Source organism: Polypterus senegalus, chromosome 9 (assembly GCF_016835505.1).
Source record: "Polypterus senegalus isolate Bchr_013 chromosome 9, ASM1683550v1, whole genome shotgun sequence".
NCBI lineage: Eukaryota > Metazoa > Chordata > Cladistia > Polypteriformes > Polypteridae > Polypterus > Polypterus senegalus.
The window spans coordinates 169,695,931-169,712,608 of NC_053162.1; the positions used below are offsets into that span (position 1 = coordinate 169,695,931).

The 16,678-nt window shown below is 43.9% G+C and overlaps 1 protein-coding gene across 1 annotated transcript in view; it reads left to right on the plus strand.

Annotated features, from left to right (window-relative positions):
• The first annotated feature begins 1,975 nt into the window (after positions 1-1,975).
• Positions 1,976-16,678, plus strand: part of LOC120535971 (out at first protein homolog) — a 48,359-nt gene continuing 33,656 nt past the window's right edge. Inside the window, exon 1 of the mRNA XM_039764217.1 lies at positions 1,976-2,717. Coding sequence (XP_039620151.1) covers positions 2,487-2,717 — 231 coding nt within the window. The 5' untranslated portion in view covers positions 1,976-2,486. The remainder of the gene's footprint in view (positions 2,718-16,678) is intronic.

Below are 16,678 nucleotides of genomic sequence, written 5' to 3' on the forward strand. Positions count from 1 at the left end.
GTTCTTTATGCTTATATGTAGAGGAAAAAAAACTGAAATGTTTAGGCAGTGGTGCTGTAAGAATGATGTTTCTGGACTTCTCTAGCACCTTCAACACCATCCAACCTCTGCTCCCTAGAGACAAGCTGACTGAGATGGGAGTAGATTCACACCTGCTGGCATGGATCGTGGACTATCTTACAGACAGACCTCAATATGTGCGTCTTGGGAACTACAGGTCTGACATTGTGGTCGGCAACACAGGAGCGCCGCAGGGGACTGTACTTTCTCCGGTCCTGTTCAGCCAACATACATCGGACTTCCAATACAACTCGGAGTCCTGCCATGTGCAAAAGTTCATTGACGACACTGCTATCGTGGGCTGCATCAGGAGTGGGCAGGAGGAGGAGTATAGGAACCTAATCAAGGACTTTGTTAAATGGTGCGACTCAAACCACTTACAGCTGAACATCATCAAGACCAAGGAGCTGGTGGTGGATTTTAGGAGGCCCAGGCCCCTCATGGACCCCGTGATTATGAGAGGTGACTGTGTGCAGAGGGTACAGACCTATAAATACCTGGGAGTGCAGCTGGATGGTAAATTGGACTGGACTGGCAATACTGATGCTCTGTGCAAGAGAGGACAGAGCCGACTATACTTCCTTAGAAGACTGCCGTTCTTCAATATCTGCAATAAGATGCCACAGATGTTCTATCAGACGGTTGTGGTGAGCGCCCTCTTCTACACGGTGATGTGCTGGGGAGGCAGCATAAAGAAGAGGGACGCCTCACGCCTGGACAAACTGGTGAGGAAGGCAGGCTCTACTGTAGGCATGGAGCTGGACAGTTTGACATCTGTGGCAGAGCGACGGGCGCTGAGAAGGCTCCTGTCAATCATGAAGAATCCACTGCATCCACTGAACAGGATCATCTCCAGACAGAGGAGCAGCTTCAGCGACAGACTGCTGCCACCATCCTGCTCCACTGACAGACTGAGGAGACCCCACACTATGTGACTCTTCAGTTCCACCCGGGAGGATAAACGTTAACATTATACAAAGTTATTGTCTGTTATACCTGCATTGTTACCACTCTTTAATTTTAAATTGTTTTTTTATCAATATGCTGCTGCTGGAGTATGTAAATTTCCCCTTGGGATTAATAAAGTATCTATCTATCTATCTATCTATTATATTGCCTTTCACATCTATCTATCTATCAATCTATCTATCTATTTATCTATCTATCTATCTATCTATCTATCTATCGATCATATAGTGCATTTCATATCTATCTATCTATCTATCATATAGTGCCATTCACATCTATCTATCTATCTATCTATCTATCTATCTATCTAATGTATGGTAGGCTGCAGGACACTATTGGAGTAAGAAAACTTTAGCCTGTGTTATTGTATGCAGCGAGAATCCATTTAAAATGAAAATTCAAAAATAAAAATCAGTACCCATTTGTACTTCATAAATCTGTTACCTTCTGGTCATGTTTTTTACTGTAGGGAGCCGGTTACAGATCTAAATAAATGGTTTTTTCTGGAACCTTCATTCGGATGGGTCATTTTTTAAAGAGCAACTCTGACACAAGAATGTAAAGTGCCACTGCAAAGGGTGTGTATATTTATAGGAATGAGATTTATGTTTTATTTGCAAACTTTTCTGAAAGCCTGTTTTCATTTCGTCATTATGGATTACTGAGTGTAGATGGCATATTTAAAATGAAATCTCCAGCACAATAACGTGCACTAAGCGAAGGGGTCTCCGTACTTTCTGCATAAAATGTATATAATAATAGTTTCTCGTCTTAAAAATGTTACCACATTCCCCACCTAAAATTGTCTTTTTGAACCGGCAGTGTTAACAACACGTTATCGCTGACCACTAGCCTGTGCCCTCGAGGGTCTCGCCGTTCCCACTGTTGCCGCGGGCGCCGCGTCTTCTTCACATGCGCGGTCCCTTTAAGAAAAGCGCAGCGCTGCCTGTCCTGCTGTCGCCTGTAACTTGGGAAGTCGGAGCTGCGGGCTGTGATGTGTTTCTGAAGGAAGTGACGGGATTGAATTAAAAAGGAGAGAAACAAGAAAGATCGAAACTGAACGTGAGAACGGCGGACCTGCGATACCACCGCGAGTCGCGCATCAGCTCCCGAGGAAGAAAAGTCCAACGTGGAGGTAGCCTCAATGCTTCGCCGGGACGAGCCTCCGGAGAGGCACAAAGAGTGAAAACTTTGGGGGTGTTGTGCGCGATACGACCTGTCTGAAAGCAGCGCCGTGCGCTCACACAGAGGTGGGATGGACGCGTGGGAGCCTCTTGTTCATGCCGTGAAGCGGAGCGGCCCGGCTGGTGGGAGACGGCCACGAAGTTAGGAGTCGCGCAGCCCCCCTTTGTGTCTCTAGGACTCGCTCTTTTCACGCTCTCGCTCGCCCTCCCCCCATAGATTTTTTCCCCCCACCATCACTTTTTTCTTTTCTTTTCTTTTAATTTATTCCCGGAATGTCTACTGCCCGGACTCGACCCCCTTCAGTTCAGCTCGTTTACTTTTTGGCTGCGTTTTGCCTCCTGAATTGGGCTGCGAATTGTTCTGAACTGAGAGTGCGGGTCCGGCTGACCAATGGACAGGTCACCGAGGAGATACTGGAGGCGGACAGCGAGAAGGACTTTATCAGTCTGGAGTTCAAAGAAGGGGACGGCACCTTAATCACTTTCATCGCAGATTTTAAACAGGTAAGCGTTTAAAAGGGCCGAGAAGGTGGGCGGCTTAGCCCCCCCACCCCGGCTAGTCCAGGGGTTTTTGGAGTCAACAAACTTTAGCAGCAGTTAATCAAGCCGCCTCGTCAACAGAAGATTGTAAGGGGGGGTCAGTCAGACTCTTTTATTTGTCTGCCTTCTCGTCTGTCCTTTTCAGAAGATGTGTGTCTAGGGGCCATAAAGTGTTTAAAGTGCGCTGAGCTGAGCTGTGGTGTTGTGTCGGACTTGAACTGCGCGTTTGTGGCTTTTTAAAACGTGCTTGTTACTCTAAAAGGTTTTAAAAAGTGGCCATTAGTTGTTCTCTGTTTATTTATACTCGAGTTAAATAAAAGGCAGCCGTGTATTAGGGATAGAATTTCAAAGAATAACAAGTCAAGTTAAATCTGTTTATATTTATGTGAATAGCTAACGAAGAAGAAGGTGTTAATGTACCTTAATGCTCAACCTCGTTTTTAAACTTTTTTTTTTGGTTATGCTTCATGCACTGTACATCTCCTTGTCTCATTTCGTCTTTTTCATTCACATTTCTGTCCATTTTCTATCATCTAATTTTTGGGTGCGAGGAGAAGACACCTGCTCGACAGTTGCGACCGCAAGGGAGCCACTTATTCTTGGACGGGACGCCATTCACGAGTATCGCCATTCCTAAAGACATGTAAAACCTCTCTGGTGTAACTTTAAAAAAAAAAAAATGAAGGTGAAGTCCCAATAGAGGTAATTACTCGCTTATGGATACGTCATCACACTCGTCCCTGCGTTTTCTGATGGTCTGATTCATAATTAAAAGTCCTGTCTTAAAAATGAAGGTGCCAGAGTGGGTCTTGAGAACGATGCCGAACGGGAAACCACCTTTGGTTCCCAAAAGACCAGACCCTCATGAAGGTTACAGACGAAACCTTTATTAATTTAGATCTCTGTGGGTCATGTCGTGAAAGGATTTTCGCTGCACACAGACTACGTTCGGGTTCTTCTAGGAATCCTACCATACATTATACATTTCTTCTTTTTTTGTAAGAAATTAAAAAAAAACCAAAAGAACCAACTTCATATAATGAACCCGTCCCAGAATCAAATGGTGCAGGGTCAAGTGATGGCACTACGAAGAACCACACAATCCAGTAAAGAACCATAAACTGCCATTAAAGAATTAGCATTTTAAGACTGCATATCGGAGTACACTTTGGCGCACCATTATCGAAATGTTGCCCATTCATCCATCCTCCTTCTTAACCCGCTTGTAACCGAGTAGGGTGACAAAGCAGCTGGTGCCCACCCTGGCATGGGGCGCATGACAGTAACAACAGTTGGAAAGGCCATCGCGTGGTGAACACACACATATAGGAACATTCGGCAATTCCACTTCAGTGTAGGAGCAACCCTACATTTAATATAAAAGGTAGATTTTGGTAATGTGTAACCCCTCAATCCTTTGTGCACACTTGAAGGGGGGTTTGGTCAAGGAGTAATGTCATATAGAGAAACCATTTCAAAGCTGAAAGAACTCTTCCCTGAATGAACGTGCACCTTATTAAGCAATGGATCTACTAACCCAGTAAAGTGCCATTAAAGAACCAGGATTTGTTGGAATGAACAGGGAGCATGCGCACGGATATTTCAGTAGCGCTCCGGGTCCAGTTTTTGAGAGGCGGCTGTGCCAACTCCTGCGCCACCTTGCCTCTCCTCATATTCCAGCAGAATTGGCACAAATAAAGGAAACGGTGCTATTCACAATCCAGAAAAATAAAACAAAAAACACTCGGCACCCTGCTTCTTATCTGCTAGTTAGAGAGTTTTGCAGAAATTGATTTTTTTGCTTCGCAATTTGGGCTTCCTAAACTAGTAAAGCAACCTGCTAGCGTCTCGCTGACGAGCCGAAGCGAAGCTTTATTACTGCTGTCTCTTTTTGAAATTCCTTTCGTTTTTTACAAGTGGTTGAGTTTTTAATGATTTTCATATTAAAGAAATGTAAAGAGTGTGAATAAATGAATTTTGAATACTCGCTTAACTCCTGACACTATTTGTCTAAAAGTCCCGACGCGGCGCCCGAGCCAGAGGTCGATCTGCATGTCGTTAGACTTTGGCCGATGCGCAGTGATTTTTTTTTTTTTTTTTCTTTTTTTCCAAACGATTGATTACGTTTTTTTTTTTTATGGTCAGACTGCCATAAGAAGGAATTCATTAAGCAGACAGACTCTCCTATTAACCACTACTTTCATACGTTCAGAGTTGACTACACCTGGTCTGTAGCTTTTTTTATTTTTTATTAATCGAATTTGATTTTTCCTTGGAATAAACGCATATAGGAAGTCAAAGATTAGCGCTGATTGCAAATTGGCCACCACTCTTAAATGCTCGTAACTTAATGGAATGTGTGGCTTCCAGTAGAGCAATTTCATTCTGTGAAGTGTACTATGCATATGACATTGGTCGTCTCAGCGTGTGGGCACACAATGGGCTCTGACCTGGGACTCACAATGTTTCTGATGCCCATGTATGTTTCTGTTTTGCTATCACAACAGGGGCCCCAGCGCAGTACTTTTACTGGGACCTATGATGCTGTTAAGATGGCCCTTGTCTGTTTTGTCCACATATTAGGAACATTTACATCTTTAATATACAGTAGATGACCTAGCAGGATTCTAATTTAGGGTGGTGGACTAGGAGTGGTGTGGAGCCCACCCTGACAGCACTGGGCACAAGGCATGAAACGGCACTGAACAGATCACCAACCACGCCCTCTTAAAAATAAAGGCAGGGCGGGGCCGTTAAACTCTCCGATACTGGAGGGCTGCAGTTCAGTCAGTCAGTCATTCTCCAACTCGCTACATCCTAACACAGGGTCACGGGGGTCTGGAGCCAATCCCAGCCAACACAGGGTGCAAGGCAGGAACAAACCCCAGGTAGGGCGCCAGTCCGCACACACTAGGGACAATTTAGGATCACCAATGCACCCAACCTGCATGTGGGAGGAAACCCACGCAGACAAGAGGAGAACATTCAAACTCCACACTGGCAGTGAACCCAGGTCTCCTTACCGCGAGGCAGCAGCACTACCACTGTGCCACCGGGGCTGCAGTTCACTGTTAAAAATCCTGGTTCTGTGATGGCTCTTTATTGAGTTATCAAGAACCAATTCATTCTGGGAAGGGTTTTGTGCATATGAAGTTGAGCTTTGGATTGGTTCCTCATATGTGGACAAAGTACAAATCTTTAATGTCCAGTAGGCTACCTAGCAGGATACACCAGATCAAGACGACCTGAACTGATTCTGTGTGATTGTATGCATTAAGTGTCCTTTCAAAATTGGGATCCCAGCAGTTTTTCACAAATCAGTTAACTATTCCTGGTTATTCAGATGAACGGGTTCTTACTGGAACCTTTGGGTGGATGGTGAGAGCCCAAAACGGTCCCCTCTACTATGGCATCACTGTAAAGGATCACTTTGGCATTTTTACTTTTAAGGGTCCAGGTTTTTTTTTTTTTTTTGTGTTGTGTTTCCAGGCAGTGTCTTCATTAGTGACCACATGTGCCGACGTTCTCTCTCTTCATTTTCAAAGATTGGCTTTTTAAGATTCGGAACGTTTCATTGTTTAGTTTCTTTCGTAACTTGCAGCCCAACAACAATTGGAAGGAAAGAGAGCCAACAAGTGACCAGCTAACTCAGGAGGGCCACCATTTCCACTCTAATCAATTTCTTTATTAGAAGACCATAGTTCTGTTAATGAAACACAGTATTTCATTCAGTGGCTCCTAAGTGACGTCTTTCCACCACGCCTGACTGTTCATGTTCTTTACTTTCAGGGCGTCATTCTGACTATTTTGTTGTCCAGGACATGCCAATATACCAACTGCACTTCACAAGCATGTTCAGGAATGGCCAGTACTTGGATGGGAGACCACCTAGAAAAAGCCAGGGTGGGAGTTGGTGAGGCCAGCAGGGGGGCGCTTACCCTGTGGTCTGAGTGCAGTGATGGGGGCACTGTGTGCTGTTAACAATGGTGCCACCCCTCAGATGAGATGTAATTAATGATTTAGTTACTATTTCCCAGACCTTTGCGTGTTTTAGGTTGATTATATTATTGAAACGTACTGTTTGAGCACGCTGATGCAAATGAAGTTCATTTAGCTGATCACCTGATGTCTCACTTTACGTCTCATTTCTGTTTGGCTGCTGGTTAAGGAATCAACAATCAATCAGAATTCTGAAAATTAAAGCGCAATTCAATTACATAGAAAAAAAACCAAGAAGTTTACTATTTAAAAAAAAAAGAAAAAAAAAAGCCACTGCGTCCCTCCAGGGTTAGAGTTTGACCCCCTTGCCATAGGGGAGCCATCTTTGATTTTCCCAAAGGGTCCTCCACGTGAAGATTCCAGAAGGAACTTTTATTTAGATCTTTAACAGGCTTGATAAATAACCATGAACAGATGATGACAGATTTGTGAGGTAACAATGGCTTCATGATTTTAAAATGACTCACTGCATGCGATCACAAAGGCCAAGTTTTGTTCTTTATCTGTCATATCCTGTTCAGGAGTCTACTAGAGATTGTCATAGAAGGTATGGGCTGACTGACACCCCAAACTGGTCAGGAAGCCGTGATAACTAAGGATGTGGATGGACGGGCATCCCAACCAGGCTGGTTAGTGGTACCTGTCCTGGTTAGGAGGCCATCATGACAGAAGGGCTGATGTTTTGTTTTGTGGAAGATGAAATTTAATATCAGTAAATGTAAAGAATTACAGATAGGAAGTAAAAATGTGAGGTCTGAATACACAATGGGCGGTCAGAAAATCGAGAGTCCACCTTATGAGAAGGATTTAGGAGTCGTTGTGGACTCTAAGCTATCGACTTCCCAACAGTGTTCAGAAGCCATTAAGAAGGCTAACAGAATATCAGGTTATATAGCGCCTTGATGTGTGGAGTACAAGTCACAGGAGGTGACGCTCAAGGTTTATAACACACTGGTGAGGACTCATCTGGAGTACTGGTGGCAGTTTTGGTCTCCAGGCTACAAAAAGGACATAATAGCACTAGAAAAGGTCCAGAGAAGAGCGACTGGGCTGATTGAGGGGCTACAGGGGATGAGTTTGAGGAAAGATGAAAAGAGCTGAGCCTTCACAGTTTAAACAAAAGAAGATTAAAAGGTGACATGACTGAAGTGTTTAAAATTAGGAAGGGAATGAGTCCAGTGGATCGAGACTTGTATTTTAAAATGAGTTCATCAAGAACATGGGGACACAGTTGAAAGCTTGTTAAGGGTAAATTTCACACAAACATTAGGAAGTTTTTCTTTACACAAAGAATGATAGACACTTGGAATAAGAGAACAAGTAGTGTGGTAGACACTAAGACTTTAGGGACTTTCAAAACTCAACTCGATGTTTTGTTTTTTTTTTTCTTTTTTGAAGAAATAAATGGATAGGACTGGCGAGCTTTGTTGGGCTGGATGGCCTGTTCTCGTCTCGAGTGTTCTGATGTTCTTAAGGACAGAGGGTGACTTCCTCCCAAGGCTTTGTGTTCCCTCAGTACGCCGGGTGGCAGTCGCCTTCTGATCCATTTGGACACCTGCAGGGCTGCATGGGAGTTGTAGTTTTGCTAAACAGCCCTGTTGGGGTCCCCAGGAGCCACTAGGGGGTGCTGCTAGGAGATACCAGACCTGGAAGTACGGGGGTAATCCTGTTGCACTGGAAGTACTCTGGGGTTCGTATTGAAAAGCAGCCGCGTTGTCTCATCCAGCAGTCAGAACTGGAAGGAGGTGGACAAGGTTTACATGGAGGAGAGCGGAGGTGGGAAAGGAAAGGACCAAAATGGAGTTGTGACTAATTTATTAGGTGATCAAAAACAAAACCTGCAAAGGGCATTCTGTTTGAATAAAAAGTTCTTTCCTTGAACCCGTGACTGTGTGGTTTGCTTGCTTCTGGGTGCGCCCCCAACAGGTCACAACTTTATGCAAAAACTCTTTCCCAGAATTAAACGGTGTCTTTGACAAGAAAGATTTCTAGGGGGAAAGCGCAACGAAGTGCCATCTTAGATTATTTATTATCAAGAGAGCCAGGGTGCTGAGCCAGTCCTGGCTGCAGACACCCAAAAGCATCTGCGTCACACGGGCCAAGTTCAGGTCTTCATTATGAAGTGCATTTGGAGAACATTATGAAGCACCAATGCCGACCGGGACGCCCACTCCATTGCCTCCCCGACGAGGCGCCCTTCCGAGTAAATGAGGGTTTGGCAGAGCTTGACGAATACCCAGACACGTAAAATTCCCGGTAGCGAGTATGATGAATGAATGAAAATAAAGCTGACAAACGGCATAGAAGCGCGTTTCTGCTCTTGCCCAATCCTTTGAATTGTTCCAGCATGAGAGCAAAATGCTCAACTTAAACCGAGAAGAAAAGAGTTATTACAATGGATTGCAGTCTGTCAGTCAGCCACACATATGCGTCATTTTCCCGCAGCGGTTTGGCTTTTATTCAGAATTCCAAACCTTCCGACAAAGAAAAAGAAAAAGAACACCCTAAAAAGTACACAAGTTCTTTAGTGGCATTTTCTGGTTCTATACTGGGATACGTGGTTCCTTAGAACTATGACTTGAGAAAGACCGTTTCATAGTGGGACGGGTTCTTTACACTGTATGAAGCTGATTCTTTGTGTTTTGAAAACGTTCTAATATAAAGAAAAAAAAATCTTTAATGTATGGTAGGCTACAGCAGAACACCAGATTAAGAAAACGTGGACTCTTAAAATCACCAGCCACTAGTATTTCACACATCTTATTCTTGATTATGTATAATCTATTACGGATCTACTGTAAATTATTCTTATTCCAGGATCCTTCACGTGGATGGCTCTTTTGGGAACCAAAAAATGGTTCCCTTATGGCATCGCTCTGTAAGAAACACTCTGGCACATTTTTTAGCGTGAAAAAGTGACAGTTATTGTCAGGACGGTTCATTTGTTTGTCTGAATGGTTTGGAAGATAACTCGAGTGGCGAGTCGTTATTAAAGAAACACCCAAACGTCTACCGTGCCCATGTAATCTTCTGATATATTTTAAGTGTTCTTCTATACACGTATTTGTTCGTCCTCCCCGGGATTGATTCTGCTTTGTGAGACAATCGGTGTATTGCGAAAATTAATACGTTGACAGAATGACGAAAGTTTGCTGTTTGGTACAAAGGTATTTGGTAGAAATCCAGAGTGGAAAGAACTTATCAAAGTTCAGCTTGCACTGGACAATGGTCTCTTGGCACTGCGAGCGTCTGAACGAGGAATGAGAGCGCAGCAGTTTTCTGAATTCCAACAGGAGCGGGGATTAGCAGCGGCATTGTCTTCAAATTCCCAGTGGGTTAGCAGTGCACGCGCGTAAAACCCCGTTAAAAAGTCGTTGTGGTCAGGGCTGTCGAAACAAGGCCGGAGCGTGAAATGATTTTGCAATCAATCGCCTTGAAGCAGATGATGCTGTCTGGTCTGATGTTGATGCTGCTTATATGGGGTTTATTTAATGGTGGGGAGACTGTACTACCAAAACAAACTGGTTTACAGATGACCGACTTGTATGTGGCACGGGGTGTGCTTGAGTTGAAAGATGTTCTCTGCGAGCACCTCAGACTAGCAGAACCCGTTACTTCGCAATTGACAGCAGACGGTTACGGCTAATGAACGTAGAATGTTATCCGTGTGAGCTCGAATGGAAGGGATCTGGAATTGCTTAAAAGTCCATGGTGATTAACATTTTATGGAAATGGGGAGCGCACCAGCCATTTTCATATTTAACATCCTTTTTGCTGCTGCCAGAAATGTGTCAAAATACCTTTTTTGTTTCTCCCCTATGTTAATTCTTTCCCTTTTTATAAAAAGAATTCCTTCACGAATGAATTCCTGCCGAACAAAACGCGGCGGCGCAGTGCTTCACGTAATCTTTTGAAATTGAAAATAGAATTCCTACAAATTCAGCGAGTCGGCGGCTGCTGTTTGCCTGCTTCGCTTCATCACCTTATCAGATAGGAGAAAGCGGCCGATTATTTTAAATCACTGAATTTGGCCGTGGGTGTTGAGAAGCCAGTTTTTTTTCCTTCCATATGCAAATAAATGAAATTAAGGAATGGTGACAATACAGGGAATACTTTGTATTTCGTTGTTTCCCGACACCCGTCGATAGTGCGGGAATATACAATTTCTTGTGCCAGCTAAGCGAGTCGAAACCAAAATAATCCTTCCTTGTGTGACCAGATGGATCGTTTCCAAAGGGGAAGGTCTTTAAACTTCATATGGGCGTGGCTTTGGTAAAGTCCGTTAAATCTCACCTTATGAGACCTTGAGGCTGAAACGGAACAATCACAGCTGGGCGTGACGCCCCGCCTTCTACGCGTTTGGAAACGGCCACGCCTCGTTTAGCTGGCGTCAGCACGATGTCACAAGCATTGAAAAAGCTGGGAGGTAAATATAATAAGCTTTAACTGCAGTCATTCCTTTTTGTACTCTTAATATTCTTTGTGTACATTCTTTAAAGTGCTGGTTCCAAAACGGCACTTTACTGGTTAGTGGAGTTCCTTGTAGAGGAACTGACTGCATAACAGATCTTAAGCTATGGATGGAGAATAACTTTCTCAAACTTGATGCCAATAAAACTGAAGTGTTACTAGTAGGTCAAAAATCCCAGCTTTCTAAGGCATCCAATTTCTCTGTTTTTGTTGATGGTACACTTGTCAAACCTGCTCCTGTTGTCAGAAATCTTGGTGTTTTGTTTGATTCATCACTTAACTTTGACCTATACATTAGGACTCTTTCTATAATGTATTTCTATCATCTCCATAACTTCACCCACCTCCATCCATTTCTGTCCTTTAATGATGCTCAAACTCTGGTTCATTGTTTAATAATGTCTCATTGATTGTAATTCCCTCTTCATTGGCCTCCCTGCAAAATCTGTACAGGAGCTACAGTACATTCAGAACTCTGCAGCCAGAGTCCTCACCCACACAAGCGTTTTGCTCACATCTCCCCTGTTCTCTCCCAGCTTCACTGTTTATGGGTTCCATCAAAGATTAAATTCTAGATTCTGCTTCTCACCTTCAAGGCCTTACTTAACTTTGCCCCCTCTACATTACTCCGCTCCTTAGGCCGGGTTTATACTTCACGCGACACGACGCATGCTCCAGCGGACGCTCCTGCTACGCAAGTGTTGTACTGTTTATACTTGCGCGAATTCTTTACGTACATCTGGAGGAATCCACCAGGTGGCAGTGCGAGATATTATCATGGTGAAAACAGGTTCGGCTTCCCTGTATTGAAAATTGCCTGGAACATCCATTAAATTCCGAGGACACATTACCGCAATATCCCTGAGAAGGATGTTTAATGATTAAATCCATCAATCCCAGGGATGTGTCCTTTCCAGCAAGCGTTGGGCACGAGGCAGAAACAATCCATCAGCTCGTCACAAGGTGAATGAATACAAGCACGCACATACACTAGTGTCATTTTAGTGTCACCAAATCTGCATATTTTTGGAAGGAAACCCAGCAGGAAAACATGCAAACTCCAGACAGAGAATATCAGCAACGTGACTCCCTGAGAGACAGCAGCGCTACCGCTCCGCCACCGTGTCACCCCGATGTGTGTAATTATTAACAGCATTCATTATTTAAACGAAATTATCGATTTATCCGTAAAGTGTAACATAATACTTGAATGCATTTCATCATGAAAGTGATATCGGGTATAAATGCAAGGATTCTAAACGTCCAGAGAGTTGGAATATCATACATTTAATGTGCTCAGTGTGGCGATCTATTGCTGTTTTGCTGCTACTGTCAGGAAGCCCCAGGGAAAAAAAAAGATGGCACAGAAGATGGTATGTGAGACTTTTAAAACGTATCGTATCATTACCATCGGGAATATGCGATGCTTGAATATAAAAGCACCACGAATACATCTGTATGTCGGCATTTTGCTTCACCATATTAAACCATTCATCAAACATCGAAGGGTGCACACCGATCTCATGGGTTACGCAAAGCTTTCTGTCACATGTAGATAGCAAACCGAGACCCTGACGTCACATTCCAACTTTTAGCACACTGCGCCCCCCAACGTTTTGCTGGTACTGCAACTCACGCACGCGTCACGTTAATTTCTGAAGACCTGCTCAGAGGACGCGTCAAATGAACGCTGGGAACGCGTGGCAGCCACGATGTGGGTGCGTTCGCATTCTGAGCGTGAAGTATAAGGTAGCCCTTACACTCCTTGTCACTTTCAGTGGTCCCCCGCACCAGACTGTGTACCGTGGGCAGGCAGCTCCTTCAGTGCTATGGCCCCTCAACTCTGGCACTCACTTTCTCAGTCCCTCCGAGATTGCTCCTCTCTCTGCACCGTTAAATCTCAACTGAAAACTTTCCTCTTCTACAAACTTTTGTCTTCTGTGTAATTTTTTTTTTTAGTTAGAATGTAAAGCGACCTTGGGTTTGTGAAAGGCACTCTATAAATGTAACTTATTATTGTAGATCCATTCCTTGATAAAGAACCATTTAATTCTGAGAAGGGAATACTAACTGATTGAGAAAATCTGAACTTAGCCTTTGTGACTGCCTGCAGTAAATCATGAAATCTTTGATATTTCACAAATCTGTTGTCTATACATGATTAGTTTTGGAGCATGCTGTAGATCTACTTAAGTAAAGGTTCTTTCTGGAGCCTTCATGGGGATGATTATTTTTGGGAACCAAAAATGATGTCCCTTTGGTATCACACGGAAGGAACACTGTGGCACTTGTAGGTTTTCCGACAGCCATGGACACAAAACGGAACCATCCCTGTTATGCATGCCATCCCGTCATACGCCTTACTTGCACCATCATCAGCTCATGCCAGTTTTATCCATTTCAGCTCTGCAAGGTCCATAGTTCACCAGTTGGTTCATCATGGGGCGCAAATACACTGTATTGATCTGCCTTTAAAAAAAAAAAAAGACCTGCTTTATTCGGCAAAGGGTTTGGAAAATTCTTGATTCCAACAGCAGAGGTCACAAGTCAGGATGATAGGCCACATTTTAGTTCACTCGCTTTTGCTGTATTGTTCTATCAGTTTGCTTACCGAACTCGTTTGTCCATTGCAGGGGTGCAGGGTGCTAAGCCTGTCCTGGCAGTAAATAGGACAAAGGCAGGAGCCATCCCAGTTTGGAGGACATCTAAGCAGTGCTTCAATCCAGCAGCATATTCTTTTCTTTTAAAACATTTGAGGAGAACCACAAGGACTTGAGTGCACTCTTAAAAATCCTGGCTCTTTAATATTACTTTTCATTGGGTAGTTTTGTTCCTTATTGAATCATTTTAATTCTCTGAAAGGGATCTTTCCCTATCAAAATGGCTCCTTTGGGATTTAGGAAGCTTCCTTATAAGGAGAGAAAATAAAAATCTGTAATATGTATTAGACTGGCAGGATACAGCAGATCAAGCACACCTGAATGCAGCCTGTGTGACTGTGTGCAGCGAGAGTCCATTTAAAATTGTAAACCCACTGGCGTTTCCCAAATTTGTTGCCACCCATCCATGGTTATTTATGGAACCTCTAAATAAACAAACAGATCTTTCTGAAACCTTCATGGGGAAGGCTCTCCTATAACATCCATGTGGAGAACCATTTTGACACGTTTACTTTTAAGAGTGTAAGACTTGAAAATGCCCACCAAGTGATAATTCAGTTGGTGTAGAAGCACAGTTGTGTTACTAGGATGACATCCTGGGTGGGTATTTGGTACCCAAGGAGAGCGACTAAGTGTCAAAGTAACATGAAACTTTATTTTTACTGACTTTTTTTTTTATTATTAATTGGGTGGGCATTGCCCACGCATCACCCATGCATTGTGAAACATCCTGACCAGAACTTCGGTCCACTGCACGGCAGATTCACACCGCATGCAAACTGGCAATGGGTCAGTCTGTGTGTGGGCTGTAAGCGGTTCTTCAGAGTGATGCCATAGGGGAACCAAAGAAGAAGCCATCCACATGAAGGTTCCAAAAACACCTTTTTATTTATTTATATCCAGAACAGGTTCCATAAATACCCATGAATAAATGATAATTAAATAGTGGCTTCCTGATATGAGAAGACCACCTGGTGCATGCAGCCACACAAATGAAGTTCAGGTGGTCTTGATCTGTCACATTCTGTTAGGTAGCCTTCAAGACCTTCCTGGTTTCTGTTTTGTCCACGTTTTAGCTGCCTTTCCAAAGCCCACATAAACCATTTCAAAAGCTAGGACCCCTGCTCAGTATGAAGTGGTTCATTGTCGAGGAGTGGTTGCTGTGAGTCGCCACATGACGCTGTATGTTGCCATTAAAGATCTGTCATCTTTAGCAGAGTCTGAGCACCCAGGAGTACCGAGCCCAGAATGGCACCATGGCGCTGTGGAGCAGAGTGATGTCTGTCTACGTTGTACTTTGCCAAACTCATCCTAAAGACACTGATGCAGCATGGGGCTGTTGGCGGGTTTTTCCTCATCGTATCATTCTCTTTTCCGTGACTGAACAGATCCTGCTTGAGCAGTTCATGAGCTTTCCAAAGTGTAGTGTGGTGTTATAACTTGACACCCAGACAGGCGAGCAGGTGGTGTTTCATTCACTCCTCTGCTCCACACTTGGATTTGACCGATTCCGAGACCGGATTTCATGTTATGCTTTAATCTATTATTTGGCATTCTCGTTTAGTCTTTTTTCCACCAATCCTTCCACACTCACAGTGGCTTCTTAATGTCAGAGCTGTGGCGTGGACTGACTGAGCTGCCCTTGGCGAGGCCGTTTCTTTCATACTTCACTTGTGCCCATTTTGAGAGATGTCTGGGTTTTGACAAATGACCTCCTTGGCAATTTCAAGATTTTTTTGTGTCATTTGGCGGACGCTTTTATAAATGATGGGTGTATGAAGATGAGACAAACGTGATGGAACAAACTGTACAAATAAGCAGTAAACCTCGGTGCGTTAGTCAATAACTGATGTGTGGAGTTACACGGTGGCGGTGTAGATGATTTGTTTATTCTTTAGAGGGGGACCCCCATGCCCCCCCCTCTACCGTAACAAAGACTTGAGTGTTTGCTTACCTGACAACCTTGGGACACAGGCGCACATAAGCCATCATACAATGTGCTAACTGCCAGTCCAGAGTTTGTTGCCATCTTGCTTTCTTATATCGTCTTGGACATGACCTCCCTGTCCTGGACTAGCAGGTCATAAAACGCACGATTTGTTATGTAAGATCAAAATTTTTTAAGTCTTACTAACACAGGGCAAAAGCACAAGAGATGCCCTGAGTGAAAGAAAAAATGAAAAGGCAAAGCCGCTGATAAACAAGAGAACAAGATTGGGAGCAGTGAGGGTGATGCACTTAAGAGGCACGGTGGCACAGTGCCACAGTAGTAGAGCGACTGCCAGGCAACTAAGAGGCCTGGGTTCATGTCTCAGGTACTCCCTGTCTGGAGTTTGCATGTTCTCCCCGTGTTCCAGTGGGTTTGCTTCAGGTGCTCCAGTTTCCTCCCACAGTCCAAAGACACGGAGGCATTGTGACGTAGTGAGGTCATGGGTTTAAATCCCGCCACTGACACTGTGTGACCCGAGTCACCTGCCTGTATTCCTATTGTATCTCAGATGTTCTAAGTCCACTTGGATGAAGGCGTCAGCCAAATAAGTGAACAGCAATAATGAATGATAAGATGCAGGTTAAGTGAATTTGCCCCTGATCTGTGTGTTTTGTTCACCCTGCGATGTCCAGGGATCGTTCCTACCTTGCCCCCGATGCTTGTTCAGATCGGCTCCAGCTTCCCCACGACATGCACCACATTTAGGAAATGAACTTGAGAAGTTAGGTCTGAACAGCTACATGTGGATTTTTCATTCTTCTTGGTTATTTGAAGTAAGCCGTCCCGCTTATGACATGAAGCTGTGC